At 44.3% G+C, this 19,591-nt stretch overlaps 2 protein-coding genes across 3 annotated transcripts in view; both read right to left on the bottom strand.

Annotated features, from left to right (window-relative positions):
• Positions 1-19,591, bottom strand: part of MAPDA (N6-Methyl-AMP deaminase) — a 270,844-nt gene that overhangs the window by 129,314 nt on the left and 121,939 nt on the right. The window lies entirely within an intron of this gene.
• TM2D3 (TM2 domain containing 3) lies at positions 1,821-18,055 on the bottom strand. Its single transcript, XM_069765862.1, has 6 exons — positions 17,952-18,055; positions 10,143-10,235; positions 5,431-5,588; positions 5,024-5,204; positions 4,221-4,296; positions 1,821-2,105 (listed from the first exon to the last, which is right to left on the bottom strand). Exons 1-6 carry the CDS (start codon positions 18,028-18,030, stop codon positions 1,940-1,942), a joined length of 753 nt encoding a protein of 250 aa, XP_069621963.1. The 5' UTR covers positions 18,031-18,055; the 3' UTR covers positions 1,821-1,939.

The raw sequence follows: 19,591 nt of genomic DNA, 5'->3' as shown, positions 1-19,591 counted from the left end.
TCGCCTTTTTTTCTTCATCTGGTGTAGTTTAGAATTTGGGGGAAAAAAAGTAATGTGTTTTGCAAACTGAGCTCTAGATAACTGTGTTATTTCCTGCAGAAGTAACGGTTGTCTGTGCTGGATGAAGATGAAAAGCAAAGATGAGGGACTTCACGTACAGACGTCACTGGTGACTCGGTGTTACCTGTACACTGACCCTATACACTGTACTACAATGTGGCTCTCAACCAACTTTCATAGCAGAATGTGGCTCTCAAGGTAAAAAAAAAGGTTGGGGACCCCTGTCCTATACAATGATGTTTTAGAACGTCAATTCTGAGTACAGCACGAACAACCTGGACGTTGAACGTTTATTGTCTTTGGGGATCCAGAAGTAGTTTAAAATACTCTCTATTCTCAAAAACAGAGGGATTTACCATATATTATAATGTTTACTGCTCATTACTAGCAACTTCACGTTAGTGGTTAACCTAGGCAAGAAGCCCAGGCTTTCTGCTTTAAAAGTTGCAGATCACCCCCTACTGGTGGTAACATACATTATACTTTTTGCTTGAGTGAAGAGCCCAAAACAATGTATGAAAAAAAATAAAAAAATACTATATATACAGAAAACATCCCAAGTTATACATGCAGCTGTTTTCTCAGAGTGAATGCTATGATGTTATGTACAGTCAGGGCCTAAAGTGTTTGCACCCTTGAAATTGTTCCAGGAAATGAAGTATTTCTCCCAGAAAAGTATTGCAATTACATGAGAATGAAATGAGAAAAAAGGCAAATTGGACATAACTTCATACAAAACCCCAAAAATGGGCAGGATAAAATTGGTGGCACCCTCAACCCTCTTTGTAATAATTAACTGCAATCAATCACTTCCTATAACCATCAACAAGCTTCTTACACCTCCCAACTTGAATTTTGGACCACTCTTCTTTTGCAAACTGCTCCAGGTACTTCATATTCAAAGGCTGTCTTTTCCCAACAGCAATTTTAAGATCTCTCCATAGATGTTCAATGTGATTTAGAGATGGACTCATTGATTGTCACTTCAGAATTCTCCAGTGCTTTTTTCCATCTATTTCTGGGTGCTTCTTAAGTATGGTTGAGGTCATTGTCCTGCTAGAAGAACCATGACCTAGGACACTGGGCATTGTGACCCAAAATCATTTGGCAAACTTTAGATGTCATGATGCCTTTCACACAGTCAAGGTACCCAGTGTCAGAGGCAGAAAAACAACCACAAAACATATTTGAACCTCCACAATATTTGACTTTGATACTGTGTTCTTTTCTTTGTAGGCCTCATTCTGTTTTCGGTAAACAGTAGAATGATGTGCTTTACCAAAAAGCTTTGTTTGTCTGATCTGTCCACAAGACACTTTCCCAGAAAGATTTTAGCTTACTCGAGTACATTTTGGCAAAATGCAGTCTACCTTTTTTTTATTACTGTGAGCAGCGAGGTCCTCCTGCCATAGAGTCTCATTTCATTCAAATGTCGACGCATAGTTCGCGCTAACAATGATACACCCTGAGCCTGCAGGACAGCTCGAATTTCTTTGGAACTTGATTGGGGCTTATTATCCACCACCCAGACTATCATGTGTTGCAACCGGTTATCAAATTTACTGCAATAATTTTCTGGAAGAAATACTTTATTTTCTGGAACAATTTGAAGGGTGCCAACACTTTCAGCCATGACTGTATATTACAGTATAGCAGATATACACCAGCCAAAAAAAAAAAAAAAAAACATTTTTCATAGAAAAACAAAACAATACAATAAAGATTACAGTGATGGATAAAATTGCTTGAGAAAGCCAACCTTAGGAAAAGGCAGATTTAGTACAGATACTGTACATTACAGAAAAATATACAAACAGAACAAGCAGAAGCTCAAATGTTCTGAAAAGCCAAGGCTTGCTCTCCTGATGGCAGGGCTCCATTAGATATAAAGCGACCCATCGGCTGGTCCAACATATCCCACACAAATTAGAAACACATCAATCAGTGTCCAAATTCCAAGTCCTCCAAAACTGAAGAGCTTTCCAAGTCCTTCTCTCCACTGGCCCAAGTAAAACCGGTCAGCCCCAAAGCCTCCAAGAGTGATGCTGGAAAGAGAACAAAAGAGATATTACACGTGACTGCGCACCAGAAACTCCGAATTCAAGATGTAAATATTCACACAATAGAAACTGTATGAAGAATGTTGACTGATGTGGAGTTTCTCATATGCCAAGCACTGCGGGGTCTGCTGAGCAACCAGGTCAGTGTGTCTGTGAGCCTGCTTTATGACTATATCAGTGCTAGCCAAAAGAAACATCTGTCAAGTAACTGCTATAAGAACATTTTATGAACTAATCAGAGCTCCACTATCTCCAGCAGTCCCATAAACATGGGAGTGGAACGGTGCAGGAGTTACCACTGCTCCATTTATAGAATCATAGAATGGTAGAGTTGGAAGGGACCTCCTGGGTCATCATGTCCAACCCCGTGCTCAAAGCAGGATTCACTAAACCATCCCAGACAGATGTCTGTCCAGGCTCTGTTTGAAGACTTTCATTGAAGGAGAACTCACCACCTCTCGTGGCAGCCTGCTCCACTCATTGATCATCCTGTTAAAAAGTTTTTTCTAATATCTAATCTGTATCTTCTCCCTTTCAGTTTCATTCTATTGCTTCTTGTGTTTCCATGTGCAAATTAGAATAATGATGATCCTTCTACAGGGATCTGATCTGTGACAAGCCTACAGATATTTGTAGACAGATAATAAGTCTCCGCTTAGCCTTTTTTTTTTTTGCAAGCTAAACATTCACAGATCCTTTAACCGTTCTTCATAGGACATACTTTACACTCAAATTGGATAGGGGCTTTATAGTAATTGTAGAGGGGGATTATACATTTTCCATTGACCCTTTAGCCAACCCCAGCTGTGTGACAGCACATCTATATAAATGCAAGATGGTGACTGTCTGCAGTATGGGAGCACAGTATCCTAGCATAGAAGGAAAGACGAGCACTGCAACAGTCACGCTAATGGGGGTACTGCACCAGGGTCTACTCTCACCAGAGAGCAAGTATAAAGAACTAGAGAGGAGGGAATTAAATTCAGCAGCCAGCTCAATATTCCATGCAAATAGACAGAAGCCCTATGAACCATTTTCAACCTGCTGACACCTCCAGTTCCTCTGGATTAGCCTGATGAGACGCCATCATTGTGGTGTGACTTATCAAAAGTTATCAAAAGAGGATCCGGGGATGCCCAAAAGGTGGTTTGCAGGGCTCCTGTACTGAAGCTATGGAAGAGTGACCTGGCTGCTGGACCAGTGTTCTGCAAATCTATTCATTACTGCTAGTGATGAGCGAGTATACTCGTTGCTCGGGTTTTCCTGAGCACACTCGGGTGAGCTCCGAGTATTTGTTAGTGCTCGGAGATTTAGTTTTCATAGCCTCAGCTGAATGATTTACAGCTATTAGCCAGCTTGATTACAAGTGGGGATTCCCTAGCAACCAGGCAACCCCCACATGTACTCAGCCTGGGTAGTAGCTGTAAATCATTCAGCTGCCGCGATGAAAACTAAATCTCCGAACACTAACAAATACTCGGAGATCACCCGAGCGTGCTCAGGAAAACCCAAGCAACGAGTATACTCGCTCATCACTAATTGCTACCAATAACTGCTGCACTTGTGGTCCACAACACTATATATTGCCAAAAATCTCCCCAGAGGAACTTACTCAAACTTTTACTTTGGAAAAGGAGCTCCTTCTTTCCTTTTCAATCCCATACTATGGCATAAAATTGATGGCGAGGACACAGACTCTGTGTAATCACCGAGCTCACAGTATGTTTATGTCCACTCCATTTTACAAACACTGGTCCTCATATGGAGGCATCATATTACAGAAGGTTTATCAACAACTTGGAAATGAGAAGAACAGATATTTGGTCTCATGGAAATGTTATGACTGAAATGGGAAAATCGCTCATTAGGAGCAGGGGAGGCACTGAATGTGCGAGGAAGACAAAACAACGGGCTAGAATGGCCTTGGAAACAGTTATCCAGAACTCTGGAGGAGTCGTATAGCTTGTCCTGGGTCTGTGCTCTTCTTTTCTAGTGTCAATGAGCCCACACAGTAAGTTTCTGTCTGCAGTGTGTGGCTTTGCTTCTCGTTTCTTGCTCTACGCCTTGATAAAATGAAGCACATGCTGGAGCGAGCCTTACCTGAGGGTTAGGGCAGTGGACCACTTGTAGCCTCCAGTCCAATTACAGTACAGCATCTTGAGAAACACACGGTTACCTGCAGGTTACAGAGTTCCCAATTATTAGAGAAATGTCAAAACACTATAAATACGTCCCATATAGTGATGAGCTAAAGTGGTCGGATAACGTCTTATCTGAGCATGCTTGGGTGGTATCCGAGCATCTGGGAGTGCTCGTGTATTATTTGAGTCCCTGCGGCTACATGATTTGTGGCTGTTAGGCAATTCCCACATGTTCAGGCTCTCTAACAGCCGCAAATCATGCAGCCGCAGAGACTCGAACATAACATACGAGCACTCCCAAATGCTGGGATAACACGCGAGCATGGTTGGATAAGACACTAGCCTATTGTAGATACAAAGGCTATGTTTACGTCTCGGTTTGCCACAGAAATCCCATCAGCTCCCTGCGATCGCATTGCACGGGGATAATGGGATGACAGAGGAAGCATTCGTGGCTTTACGGAGTTAAGTAACTGCAGACACAAACAATGCTCACTCCCTGCTGTTGTGTCTGTGGGGCGGCAGGGAATAAACTGAGCGGGAGCCATGAGAGCATGTTACCGGGTGGAAGATGAATATTGTGAAAAGGCAGTGCATTGACAGAAGCAGTTAGTCTACTGGCAACATTCATAATATATAGCCACTATGAAGAAGCTGACTATATTATATATATATATATATACTATATAACTATATTATTGATAGACCTAGATGACAATAGGACCGGGTCCTAGGACAGCTCATCTCCTTGCAGACACGCACCCAAGCAGTGGACGTGATCCCTTACAGTACACGTGGCATTAAACCGCTGCCGAGGACAGGATACAGTCATGCAGATGCTAGAATTCGATTTGCTACACTCGTACTCCGATGGAGGGAGCTGCCAGCAAAACTGACAAGTCATGTTAAAGGTGAAGTTTTCTTGTCGTTGATGGTTGTCATCCTGCGTATAAAACAAACGGAAAAATTAAAAATGAGATAGAAAAAATGAAGCAATTTAATTGAGAAAACTCCCAATTATCAAAGCCATCTTCGGCCAGGAAAAGCACGGGCTCAGTTTCTGAGCGCACATCAAAGGCATGAAGCCAGTATGTGACATGATTGTACGTCATATGTCCAGAAAGGGTAACAAATAACATGGCGTGCACCGATTCAGGTCAGTCACTTACCACACACATGACTTGAGGCTTGGCCTTACAGTCATAAGTGACAGGTTTGCCATAGATACAGGAGTGATTGGTGTTACAGGTCATACAGTCGGCTGGGAGTTTGGTGCAGAGCCCATTGCTGGGACATTTGGATAAGTAATCAGGCGTGGCTGTGGTTTCTGAAATAAAATAACATTTCTTAAAATTATTTACAATGTAACAATGACTAATGAGTATCATCTGAATAAAACTTGGGAATTATTTAAGCCCCTTCACATACATTCAATTAGCCATTATAGTTTTTTCTCCATCCATAAGGGAACCCGATTCCAAAATTGATCCCATGGGATATTTGAGCATTCCAGATTTATCACAAAGTAACACTTCAGATTGAAAAACGAGGCTCTGTCAGGAAGGTCAAAATGTGTTTTTTTTTTCGCAGATAAGGGGTTAAATGGCTACATTATACTGATATTTCCCTACATTCTATAGCCTGCAGCCCACAGGTCAAACTGCACGTTCAATGTGACAGGTCCCTTTAAACAGAAATTTTTAAGTACATGGAGACGCTTGAGGATCGAATAATATGTTATCCTGTTTCTGGGGATTATTTGTGGAGCCTAGTGATGAGTGAACGTGCTCAGATAAGATGTTATCTGAGCATGCTTCTGTGCTACCCGAGTGTCTTCGGCATGCTTGAATAATACATTCGAGTTCCCATGGCTGCAAGTCTCGCGGCTGTTTGACAGTCATAACACATTCAGGGATTGGCTAACTGTGGTGAAGTGTGTGTGTGTGTGTGTGTGTGTGTATATATACAGTGGGGCAAAAAAGTATTTAGTCAGTCAGCAATAGTGCAAGTTCCACCACTTAAAAAGATGAGAGGCGTCTGTAATTTACATCATAGGTAGACCTCAACTATGGGAGACAAACTGAGAAAAAAAATCCAGAAAATCACATTGTCTGTTTTTTTAACATTTTATTTGCATATTATGGTGGAAAATAAGTATTTGGTCAGAAACAAACAATCAAGATTTCTGGCTCTCACAGACCTGTAACTTCTTCTTTAAGAGTCTCCTCTTTCCTCCACTCATTACCTGTAGTAATGGCGCCGGTTTAAACTTGTTATCAGTATAAAAAGACACCTGTGCACACCCTCAAACAGTCTGACTCCAAACTCCACTATGGTGAAGACCAAAGAGCTGTCAAAGGACACCAGAAACAAAATTGTAGCCCTGCACCAGGCTGGGAAGACTGAATCTGCAATAGCCAACCAGCTTGGAGTGAAGAAATCAACAGTGGGAGCAATAATTAGAAAATGGAAGACATACAAGACCACTGATAATCTCCCTCGATCTGGGGCTCCACACAAAATCCCACCCCGTGGGGTCAGAATGATCACAAGAACGGTGAGCAAAAATCCCAGAACCACGCGGGGGGACCTAGTGAAAGAACTGCAGAGAGCTGGGACCAATGTAACAAGGCCTACCAAAGTAACACACTACGCCACCATGGACTCAGATCCTGCAGTGCCAGATGTGTCCCACTGCTTAAGCCAGTACATGTCCGGGCCCGTCTGAAGTTTGCTAGAGAGCATTTGGATGATCCAGAGGAGTTTTGGGAGAATGTCCTATGGTCTGACGAAACCAAACTGGAACTGTTTGGTAGAAACACAACTTGTCGTGTTTGGAGGAAAAAGAATACTGAGTTGCATCCATCAAACACCATACCTACTGTAAAGCATGGTGGTGGAAACATCATGCTTTGGGGCTGTTTCTCTGCAAAGGGGCCAGGACGACTGATCCGGGTACATGAAAGAATGAATGGGGCCATGTATCGTGAGATTTTGAGTGCAAACCTCCTTCCATCAGCAAGGGCATTGAAGATGAAACGTGGCTGGGTCTTTCAACATGACAATGATCCAAAGCACACCGCTAGGGCAACGAAGCAGTGGCTTCGTAAGAAGCATTTCAAGGTCCTGGAGTGGCCTAGCCAGTCTCCAGATCTCAACCCTATAGAAAACCTTTGGAGGGAGTTGAAAGTCCGTGTTGCCAAGCGAAAAGCCAAAAACATCACTGCTCTAGAGGAGATCTGCATGGAGGAATGGGCCAACATACCAACAACAGTGTGTGGCAACCTTGTGAAGACTTACAGAAAACGTTTGACCTCTGTCATTGCCAACAAAGGATATATTACAAAGTATTGAGATGAAATTTTGTTTCTGACCAAATACTTATTTTCCACCATAATATGCAAATGAAATGTTAAAAAAACAGACAATGTGATTTTCTGGATTTTTTTTTCTCAGTTTGTCTCCTATAGTTGAGGTCTACCTATGATGTAAATTATAGACGCCTCTCATCTTTTTAAGTGGTGGAACTTGCACTATTGCTGACTGACTAAATACTTTTTTGCCCCACTGTATATATATGTAGTGACATATGTCTAGGGTTATATGTGTGACTAGTGATAATGTAACATCTGTCCTGAAGGCAAGTCACACCTAGGTGTTAATAGGTACTTCCTTGGGACTAGTAGAAATTGCGCCTCCATACCTCACCAGGAGGTCTAGCTAGGGCCAAGAAGAAGGTAATATTTGGCACCTCTTAGGTCTTGGAGGGGAGATGCTAATTGCGGCCTGAGGTGATCTATTCCTGAGAACCTTTTCACAAGTGTCTCAAAAGAGAAAATAATATATTCATTAGTAGAGCGGCCGTGGCCAATCAAACAGACCGCAATTATGATATTCACCTGGGGGGCCGGTCTAGAAATCTGACCTCAGGCCAAAGTTATAAATTTAGGCTGCCGACAGAGAATTGTGTTCACATGTGAGGGCAGCGTGAGACGCGGATGTGTTCCACCAACTCCATTCACCCCCTCTCGGGGAGCAGAAAGCAACTACCAGTTAGATCATTTCTGTTAGTTTTCTCCTGTTTATTTTGATACTGTTTTGCATAAGTTGTATGTCTTTTTATTATCATATTTTTAGACCTTTTCTTATTGTAAGCACTGACCCTTTTGTTATTAAAGTATAAAACTTTAACAAGTTGAACCTTGAAAGTCCTAAAAGAATCCATAGCCTAAGGTGTGTGAGCCTTATGAGTGATAGACATATTTTTTTAGTATTATTTCTGGGACTCATTGCCCGTGTATTCGGTGAGTGGTGGCAGCGCGTATGAGCGGGTGTGTGGCCTTTGTCGGTGTGTGATTTATGCTTCCATTACAGCATAGGACAGAGGTTGAATGCTGGACTGAGAGTGGGGAGATAGATTAACCCTTGCAGGCACAACCCCGAGTCACATGTGAGAGCAGGCACGTGACGAATAAGTGACCCCACGGAGTAGGGATCCGTGACACTAACAAACAGGAAATCCCTGCATGTGTTGCGGCGCCGTGAGACATGCAGGTGAGGGGGCATTATTCGAGCACGTCGATGTCACTCTGTTAGTACCCGAAGAGCATGCTCAGATAACACCTTATCCGAGTACGTCGCTCATCACTAGTGGAGCCCCTTACTGCCCAATTTCCATACACACTTTACATATTTTGATCGGGTACAAGGAATACTTGATACAGGTATTACTACCACAGGCCCCAGAGCGGATCACATGCACAGAGAATGGCAAGCATTTTCCTTGGAGACTAGCCTTCAGTTGGGTTGTTAAAAGTATAGCACTGTAACATTTTTCTGTAGTAAAGAAGAAAATGTCTGACTGGTGAAGAGCATTGCTTGCCTGGTCTTGCCTCCCAAAATTATTTGGTCAATGCACAGAAAAGAAACAGTCATCTGCGCAGCCCTACTAAATAACTCCTTTCTTGGTCCGTGTGATGTTTTCCACAGACTGCGCTCAGACCGGAAATGTAGTGGTGTGCATGTAGCTTTCAGCTTTGACAACATTGTGACAATGTTTATATCATGGGAGGTGAGAGGGAAAGACACAGGCCGGAGATCAGAGGGATGCCATCATTGTGGAATGCAAATATCGTTTTATATTATATGCCGCACCCTTAGAGATGAACCCTTCTAATGACGATGGTCATGGCTTAAAAGGAAATCAGTCGGTAGATTTACCCTCCTAAATCAGCTATATGGGCATGTAGGTCATAGGGAGCTTAATGTCCCCTTTCATGCAAAATAATCCCTGGAGGCAGATTATCATATAGATCAATGTCTGTAATCCCTGGAGGCAGATTCTCATACAGATCAATGTCTGTAATCTCTGGAGGCAGATTCTCATACAGATCAATGTCTGTAATCCCTGGAGGCAGATTCTCATATAGATCAGTCCTCCGGGCCAGAGCCTGGAACAGCTCATTTATATGTAATAAATATGTGGATTTTTGAGGAATAAGACATCAGATCACAGATATCAAGGTATCACTTTATTCAGCTTCTTGTGACCTACAGGCCCATATAGACGGCTTAGGAGGGTTGATACAGCTAAAAGATTCCCTTTAAAGCAAGCCCTGAGAATCACATCAGAAAATACATAATTTTATTATTGAGGTGTGTTGCAATTCCTGGCATAGCCCCTGGTCTGGAGTGGCGCTGTTTTGTACAAAAAAGTGGAAAGGGTCATGGGCATTTTATGCGTCAGTCGGCGTTCTAACTTTCAGACCCCACCAATCAGACACTCATGGCATACATGGAATTAGATAACCCACTGAAGAGGTTTTGTATGGATGGTTTTTAATTAAAACAATAAAGCGGCATCAAAACTGAAAATAATTACCAACTACTTTGATGCTTGGGATCATAGTGGAAGATGGAGGCTGGTCTTTTACAACTTGTGCCGCTGCTTTAAATTGCTCTAAACTCATAGAACCTGGGGAAAAAAAAAATGACAGTTGAATATTAATATACAGAAGAGAATAAAATACGAGCACTGACTGAATGTGAGCGCTATAGCAAGAGTGTGACCATGATGACACTACGGAAAAACGTAAGGCATCAAACCCAATCCCCACAGCTTAGAGGGAACTTGTCACAAGGTTGTAGCCAACTAATCTGAGAGCAGCATAAAGACAGTTTTATCAGCAGGAGATCATCACGAGAAAACTAGTAAACCTGCTGCAATGTAGTCTTCTATATTCATAAGCTCTGTATAACCCACCCCAAACACTGATTGGCAGCTTTCTGCCTATGCACAGTGTACGCAGACAACTGTCAATCAGTGGTATGGGCAGGGTTATATAGAGCTCAGCATTCAGGGATTTATCAAAGTGACAGCAAGCAGCCAGTGTTACCTAGTAATCAGGGTCTCTGCACCTATGTTATGCTGCTCTCAGATGGGGTAAAAAAAACCTGGTGACAGATTCCCTTTAAAGAGCAACTTATTATTTAGTCATTTTTGATGCACTTTAATTGCCTGTAGATCAGTGGGGGTCCAAATTCTGAGGACCCCACAGATAGCTCAAATACAGCTGAAAAGCGAGCAACTTAGGAGGCAGAAGTATACAACCTATAACTTCCTATTCATAGGCTGCCGAGCGCAGCCGCCACCTGAGCTGCTCACTTCTCAGCCATCTTTTGAGCAATAGATGAGGGTCTCAGAGCTTGGACCCCTAGTGAACTGCAGGCAAGAAAAATCAGTCAGAAAAACTATAAAATAACTGACAAGGGCTTGAAGGTGGTCCTGTTTGAAGTCAGAAAACTGTAGTAATACACCATTAGCCATAGTCTAAAAGCTCCATCTCATGCTGCCAACAGCTCTGACTCCTAAGGCCGGTTTCACACGTCCAGATAATTCCGGTACCGAAAAAAAAAAAATCGGTACCGGAATTATCCGTGTCCGTGTGCCCCTACGTTTCTGTGGCACATCAGTGTGGCACACGTGTGCCGCCCGTGTGCCCACTGGGTACCACACGCACCGTGCTGGGTACCACACGTACCAGCATCTGGTGCTGAAGCTGCGATTCATATCTTCCCTGCAGCAGCGTTTGCTGCAGAGAAGATATGAATAATAGTGTTAAAAATAAAGATCTATGTGCCCCCCGCCCTCCCACCCTCTGTGCACCCCCCGCTGTTCTGAAAATACTCACCCGCCTCCCTCGTTGGCTGTCGCTGCTTCCTGTTCTGGCCGCATCTTCTCCTGTATGCGGTCACTTGGGGCCGCCGATTACAGTAATTAATATGCGGCTCCACCCCTATGGGAGGTGGAGCCGCATATTCATTACTGTAAATGAGCGGCCCCACGTGACCGCATACAGGAGAAGATGCGGCCAGACCAGGAAGCAGCGACAGCCAATGAGGGAGGCGGGTGAGTATTTTCAGAACAGCGGGGGGTGCACAGAGGGTGGGAGGGCGGGGGGCACATAGATCTTTATTTTAAACACTATTATTCATATCTTCTCTGCAGCAAACGCTGCTGCAGGGAAGATATGAATCGCGGCTTCAGCACCAGTGGGGGGGGACAGCGCTTAATGTAGCGCTGTCTCCTGCACGGCACACGGACTGCACACGGACAACGTCCGTGTGCGGTACGTGTTTTACACGGACCCATTGACTTTAATGGGTCCGTGTAATACGTGCGCTCCCACGAACACTGACATGTCTCCGTGTTTGGCACACGGAGACACGGTCCGCAAAAAAAATCAATGACATCTGCACAGATACATTGATTTTTATGTGTCTACGTGTGTCAGTGGCTCCGGTACGTGAGGAAACTGTCACCTCACGTACCGGAGACACTGACGTGTGAAACCGGCCTAAAGGAGTATTCTCCAATCATGTTCTGTTCCCATCTCGTGCCATATCCCACACGGGGCAGTTAGTTAATGCAAAGCCATGTACTATGGTCGTGTATAGTGCAAGTTCAGGAGCCAGCTGTATTATATAGCTTGCCTTCCCACGCAACTGCTGGCTCCAATCCAGGGAATATCACTGCTCGGATGCTGCGATCACTATTGACCGGGGCATCCAAGTGGTTAGACAGACGGGGGCTCTGTAGCCCCATCAGCCCCCCACATCTGTTCTGGTGTTGGGTGCGGATAGGCAAAGGCTTCCTGGGTTTCCATTCAATAGTAGAATAGAATAATTCATTGCACTACATACAGTGCCTACAAGTAGTATTCAACCCCCTGCAGATTTAGCAGGTTTAATAAGATGCAAATAAGTTAGAGCCTTCAAACTTCAAACAAGAGCAGGATTTATTAACAGATGCATAAATCTTACAAACCAAAAAGTTTTGTTGCTCAGTTAAATTTTTATAAATTTTAAACATAAAAGTGTGGGTCAATTATTATTCAACCCCTAGGTTTAATATTTTGTGGAATAACCTTTGTTTGCAATTACAGCTAATAATCGTCTTTTATAAGACCTGATCAGGCCGGCACAGGTCTCTGGAGTTATCTTGGCCCACTCCTCCATGCAGATCTTCTCCAAGTTATCTAGGTTCTTTGGGTGTCTCATGTGGACTTTAATCTTGAGCTCCTTCCACAAGTTTTCAATTGGGTTAAGGTCAGGAGACTGACTAGGCCACTCCAACACCTTGATTTTTTGCCTCTTGAACCAGGCCTTGGTTTTCTTGGCTGTGTGCCTTGGGTCGTTGTCTTGTTGGAAGATGAAATGACGACCCATCTTAAGATCCTTGATGGAGGAGCGGAGGTTCTTGGCCAAAATCTCCAGGTAGGCCGTGCTATCCATCTTCCCATGGATGCGGACCAGATGGCCAGGCCCCTTGGCTGAGAAACAGCCCCACAGCATGATGCTGCCACCACCATGCTTGACTGTAGGGATGGTATTCTTGGGGTCGTATGCAGTGCCATCCAGTCTCCAAATGTCGCGTGTGTGGTTGGCACCAAAGATCTCGATCTTGGTCTCATCAGACCAGAGAACCTTGAACCAGTCAGTCTCAGAGTCCTCCAAGTGATCATGAGCAAACTGTAGACGAGCCTTGACATGACGCTTTGAAAGTAAAGGTACCTTACGGGCTCGTCTGGAACGGAGACCATTGCGGTGGAGTACGTTACTTATGGTATTGACTAAAACCAATGTCCCCACTGCCATGAGATCTTCCTTCCTTGTTGTCCTTGGGTTAGCCTTGACTCTTCGGACAAGCCTGGCCTCGGCACGGGAGGAAACTTTCAAAGGCTGTCCAGGCCGTGGAAGGCTAACAGTAGTTCCATAAGCCTTCCACTTCCGGATGATGCTCCCAACAGTGGAGACAGGTAGGCCCAACTCCTTGGAAAGGGTTTTGTACCCCTTGCCAGCCTTGTGACCCTCCACGATCTTGTCTCTGATGGCCTTGGAATGCTCCTTTGTCTTTCCCATGTTGACCATGTATGAGTGCTGTTCACAAGTTTGGGGAGGGTCTTAAATAGTCAGAAAAGGCTGGAAAAAGAGATAATTAATCCAAACATGTGAAGCTCATTGTTCTTTGTGCCTGAACTACTTCTTAATACTTTAGGGGAACCAAACAGAATTCTGGTGGGTTGAGGGGTTGAATAATAAATGACCCTCTGAAAAGACTTTTCACAATTTAAAAAAAAACAAACAAAGAAATAACATTCTTTTTTGCTGCAGTGCATTTCACACTTCCAGGCTGATCTACAGTCCAAATGTCACAATGCCAAGTTAATTCCAAATGTGTAAACCTGCAGGGGGTTGAATACTACTTATAGGCACTGTAAGGGTACCGTCACACTATAACATTTCGATCGCTACGACGGTACGATTCGTGACGTTCCAGCGATATCGTTACGATATCGCTGTGTCTGACACGCAGCAGCGATCAGGGATCCTGCTGAGAATCATACGTCGTTGCAGATCGTTTAGAACTTTCTTTCATTGCTGGATCTCCCGCTGTCATCGCTAGATCGGTGTGTGTGACACCGATCTAGCGATGCGATCCAGCGATGCGTTCGCTTGTAACCAGGGTAAACATCGGGTAACTAAGCGCAGGACCGCGCTTAGTTACCCGATGTTTACCCTGGTTACAAGCGTTAAACTAAAAATAAACAAACAGCACATACTTACATCTGGTGTCCGTCAGGTCCCTTGCAGTCTCTGCTTCCCGCACTGTGACTGCCGGCCGTAAAGTGAAAGCAGAGCACAGCGGCTGTGCTTTCACTTTCATTTTACGGCCGGCAGTCACTGAGCTGAGTGCGGGAACCAGACTGCAAGGGACCTGACGGACACCAGATGTAAGTATGTGCTGTTTGTTTTTTTTTAGTTTAACGCTTGTAACCAGGGTAAACATCGGGTAACTAAGCGCGGTCCTGCGCTTAGTTACCCGATGTTTACCCTGGTTACCCAGGGACCTCGGCATCGTTGGTCGCTGGAGAGCTGTCTGTGTGACAGCTCCCCAGCGACCACACTATGATTTACCTACGATCACGGCCAGGTCATATCGCTGGTCGTGATCGTAGGGAAATCGTATAATGTGACGGTACCCTAAGGCATAGTGTGTAATATGAAAGTGATCAAATGATTGTACATACAAGTGCTGGGACTAAGGCTTATTTTTTATTGAATTTTGGAAAATGTCAAGTGCTAAAATCCAGCATAAACTTCCTTCACCCCACTCCCAAATAAACCAACTTGGGATATAAATCGCATCAGAATAACCCTACGAAAAAGGGGTAATCTGCATACAGACACGGCGCAGGGGACTTACATTTAAAGCACCACTCCAGCGGTGCAATGGAAAAAAAACCAACAACGCTGAAGTGGTGCTTTAAGATTAAAAAAAAGATACTTTATTACAAAACTGACACATACACCAATCTATACTAAAAAATGAGTTCATTATTTATCCCACATGGTCAGTGGTTACAGATTCTCCTGTTGACCACTATTGGTACTATCCACAAACTACACATAACTTGTAGTTTCGGAGATAAGCTGTACCAGTTGTCTAGCCATAAATCTGGTTACAGTAGTGGGTACCTGCAGCTGCCCATTTCATTAGCCTCATATCACACCTTGACGGATGTCTTTATCAATGATCATCTTGTGACATTCACCTTACCAGTCGGTGGTGTTAAATGCTTTTAAATTGTGTCATCTTTTTACTTAGGCTACTTTCACACTAGCGTCGGTACGAGGCCGTCGCCATGCGTCAGCCCGACGTACCGACACAAACTGCAAAAAAAAAAAAAAAAAGAACAAGTGGGCAGCGGATGCAGTTTTACAACGCATCCGCTGCGGGCGCTGCCCCATTGTAAGGTCCGGGGAGGAGGGGGCGGAGTTCCGGCCGCACATGCGCGGTCGGAAATGGCGGACTCAACGCACCAAAAAACGTTACATGGAACTTTTTTTGTGCCGACGGTCCGCCAAAACACGACGCATCCGTCGCACGACGGATGCGACGTGTCGCAATGCGTCGCTAATGAAAGTGTATGGAGAAAAAACGCATCCTCCGGGCAACTTTGCAGGATGCGTTTTTACTCCAAAATGACGCGTTGCTATGTACGTCAAAAAACGCTAGTGTGAAAGTAGCCTTAGATGCATGCGGTTTTGGCTGTAAAGCATTTTTTGCAATAGGGTCTCATCAAAAAAATGTTGTACCGTTTGGCTTCTACAGCCTCTGTGTGGCACTGAACAAGGCAGAGGACATTGATGTCATTCTGACGGCACGGTCTGTACCACACACACATCACCTTGCCTAAAATATTCTCCTAAAACAATTTCTCACTGCATCAAAAGTCAATTTTCAAATAATCATTAATACGCTTAGAAAACAAGGGGTACAGGCCTAGCCATCCGAGCAAAGTGACAGATTCACTATTAACCCCTTAGGTTTCTTTCACACTTACGTCGTTCGGGGTGAGTCATAATGCAGTGAAGCGACGTATCGACGGATGTTGTGAAAATAGTGGAAAACGTGTGCAACGCATCCAGTGTTATGACGGATGTGTCGATGGAGTTCCTGCCTGCATTTTCAGGTATAAAAAAATCCTTCCAGGCATGCTCACAACGAAAAAAACGGGATACGTCGCTGGATTCCTGTGTGTGGGACGGTCATCGACGGATCCTGCATCCATAGGCTTCCATTATAGCCAACGACGGACAGCGCAGGATCCGTCGCTGAGCGATTATCCGACATGCAGAAAAAAACGTTCCTCTGAACGTTTTCTCCGCACGACGAACCGCTATTTTCCAATGGATCCAGCACACGACGGATGAAACGGATGGCCATCCGTCGCTAATACAAGTCTATGGGAAAAAACAGGATCCTGCAGAAAAATTTGCAGGATCCTGTTTTTTTCAAAAATCAACGGATTTCGACGGGAGGAAAAAGATGGAAGTGTGATAGAGGCCTTACATGTACAGAGCACGTCCGGTGTGGAAGGAGCGGGCTCAGGAACTGAGACCAAAGAATACCCAAAAGATGGTGACTGTGAAAGCAGCATTTAAGGCATGTAGTCTGCAGGTGCGCACCCATCGAGGCACCATCCCACCTCACACCACGATCATGGGGTACATATGGCACCCGGGAGCCTCCCGAAGCCCCAGCGCCTGACACCACCACTCCTGGAAAGCTCAGTCCCAGGAGGCCACATATAGGACAAGATATCAGATGATCGCAGGTTCAAGTTGTGTTGAGTGGGACTTAAGGAAAAAAAAAAAAAAAAGGGCCAAAAAAAAAAAAAAGTTTAGAAAATTTGAATCCCCTTTTGTTTGTCTAAATAATAATCAAGATATTAAAAAAAAATAAACCATCAGTATTGCCGCATCCGTAAAAATCTAAAAATATTTAAGTGTGTGCGATAGACAGTATGAAGAAAAAAAAACAGGAAGGGGTTAAGGCTACTTTCACAGTGGCGTTTTTAATACGTCGCAATGCGTCGTTTTGCCCCATAGAGTTACATTACCGACGCATTGCGACGTATTGACACACGTCGCAACAGTCTTGCGACGGTCGCGCCGTGTTGTGGCGGACTGCCGGGAGCAAAAAACGTTAAATGTAACGTTTTTTGCAGCCGACGGACCGCTTTTTCCGACCGCGCATGCGCAGCCGGATATCCGCCCCCACCTCCCCGCACCTCACAATGGGGCAGCGGATGCGCTGGAGAAATGCATCCGCTGCACCCATTGTGCGGCACAACGCTAGCGTCGGAATCTCAGCGACGCAATGCGACGGGCCGAATCCGACGCTAGTGTGAAAGTAGCCTAACCTGTTGTACAAAAGACAAAAACAAAAAATGCTAAAATACATTACAGCCAAAAATGTGCATTTAAGTAAAAAAAAAAAAAACCTTTTAACGAGGCAGGCCCAATACTTAGGTAATAATCGCCACTCCTGATGGCAGCTTATCAATATCAGATCAGCAGTCTGGGCCATCAATAGTTAATAGACTACCCTCAATGCCATGGCTGATCTGCCACATGTGCCCCCGGGGTACAGTAATGGGTGCGGTCACCACCCCGCAGATACGTCACACCCCATGTTATGTCAGCATCATCCACATACTCTGCACCAGTCACCGAGACCAGCAGTGCTGACATCACACTATTATATCAGTGTATATGAACGATCACCATAGCAACAGTCACCTCTCACACAAGACACTAGGCACATGTCTGCTCTGCCACTCACCACGACCGGAAAACACATAGAGCTGCGACAGAAACAAGACTACACGGACCAGCCGCTTCAGCGGTGACAACGCCGCCATGTTTCCCTCTGCAGCGACACCTCCTCTCTGTACTGCGCAGGCGCAGCAAAGTGAGGACCATCCACCGTGTGTTCCAAGTCTCACTGTCACAACTAGATACGCCCACATTGCATGGTACGAGTTGTGATTCGTCAAGTCAGCAGAGCCGCATCTCGAGCGTCTGCCGGCCCTGGCCAGTCTAGCGCATGAGTCGTATGGTTGCATTCATTTCGGTGGTGTCTGGTAATATTAACCCCTTTATCCCCAAGAGTGCTTGTGCAGTTCATTACGGGGCCAATTTTTACTATTCTGACCACTGTCCCTTTATGAGGTTATAACTCTGGAAGGCTTCAACGGATCTTGGCGATTCTGACATTGTTTTCTCGTGACATATTGTACTTCATGATAGTGATAACATTTCCTTGATATTACCTGCGTTTATTTGTGAAAAAAATCGAAAATATGGCGAACATTTTGCAATTTTCCAACTTTGAATTTTTATGCCCTTAAATCACAGAGATATGTCACACAAAATACTTAATAAGTAACAATTCCCACATGTCTACTTTACATCAGCACAATTTTGGAACCAACATTTTTTTTTGTTAGGGGGTTATAAGGGTTAAAAGTTGACCAGCAATTTCTCATTTTTACAACACCAATATTTTTTAGGGACCACATCACATTTGAAGTCACTTTGAGGGGTCTATATGATAGAAAATACCCAAGTGTGACACCATTCTAAAAACTGCACCCCTCAAGGTGCTCAAAACCACATTCAAGAAGTTTATTAACCCTTCAGGTGGTTCACAGGAATTTTTGGAATGTTTTAAAAAAAAAAATCAACATTTAACTTTTTTTCACAAAAAAATTATTTCAGCTCCAATTTGTTTTATTTTATCAAGGGTAACAGGAGAAAATGGACCCCAAAACTTGTTGCACAATTTGTCCTGAGTACGCTGATACCCCACATGTGGGGGTAAACCACTGTTTGGGCGCATGGCAGAACTCGGAAGCGAAGGAGGGCAATTTGACTTTTCAATGCAAAATTGACAGAAATTGAGATGGGACGCCATATTGCGTTTGGAGAGCCACTTTGAAACCCCCCACAAGTGACACCATTTTGGAAAGTAGACCCCCTAAGGAACTTATCTAGATGTGTTGTGAGAACTTTGAACCCCCAAGTGTTTCACTACAGTTTATAACGCAGAGCCGTGAAAATAAAAATTCTTTTTTTTTCCACAAAAATAATTTTTTAGCTCCCAGTTTTGTATTTTCCCAAGCGTAACAGGAGAAATTGGACCCCAAAAGTTGTTGTCCAATTTATCATGAGTACACTGATACCCCATATGTGGGGGGGAACCACCGTTTGGGCGCATGGGAGGGCTCGGAAGGGAAGGAGCTCCATTTGGAATGCAGACTTAGATGGATTGGTCTGCAGGCGTCACATTGCGTTTGCAGAGCCCCTAATGTACCTAAACAGTAGAAACCCCCCACAAGTGACCCCATATTGGAAACTAGACCCCCCAAGGAACTTATCTAGATGTGTTGTGAGAACTTTGAACCCCCACGTGCTTCACTA

This window comes from Ranitomeya imitator, chromosome 4, assembly GCF_032444005.1.
Source record: "Ranitomeya imitator isolate aRanImi1 chromosome 4, aRanImi1.pri, whole genome shotgun sequence".
NCBI classification, from domain to species: domain Eukaryota; kingdom Metazoa; phylum Chordata; class Amphibia; order Anura; family Dendrobatidae; genus Ranitomeya; species Ranitomeya imitator.
This window is presented reverse-complemented; position numbering and strand designations above follow the sequence as displayed.

Bases quoted from the DNA above. Each gene is read 5' to 3' on its own strand.
- TM2D3 (XM_069765862.1), bottom strand. From the start codon at position 18,030: ATGGCGGCGTTGTCACCGCTGAAGCGGCTGGTCCGTGTAGTCTTGTTT. The intron at 5,205-5,430 runs GTAAGTGACTGA...TTTTATACGCAG, and splicing joins AGCCTCAAGTCATGTGTGTG to GATGACAACCATCAACGACA. The intron at 4,297-5,023 runs GTGCGTGTCTGC...TGTAACCTGCAG, and splicing joins GGATCACGTCCACTGCTTGG to GTAACCGTGTGTTTCTCAAG.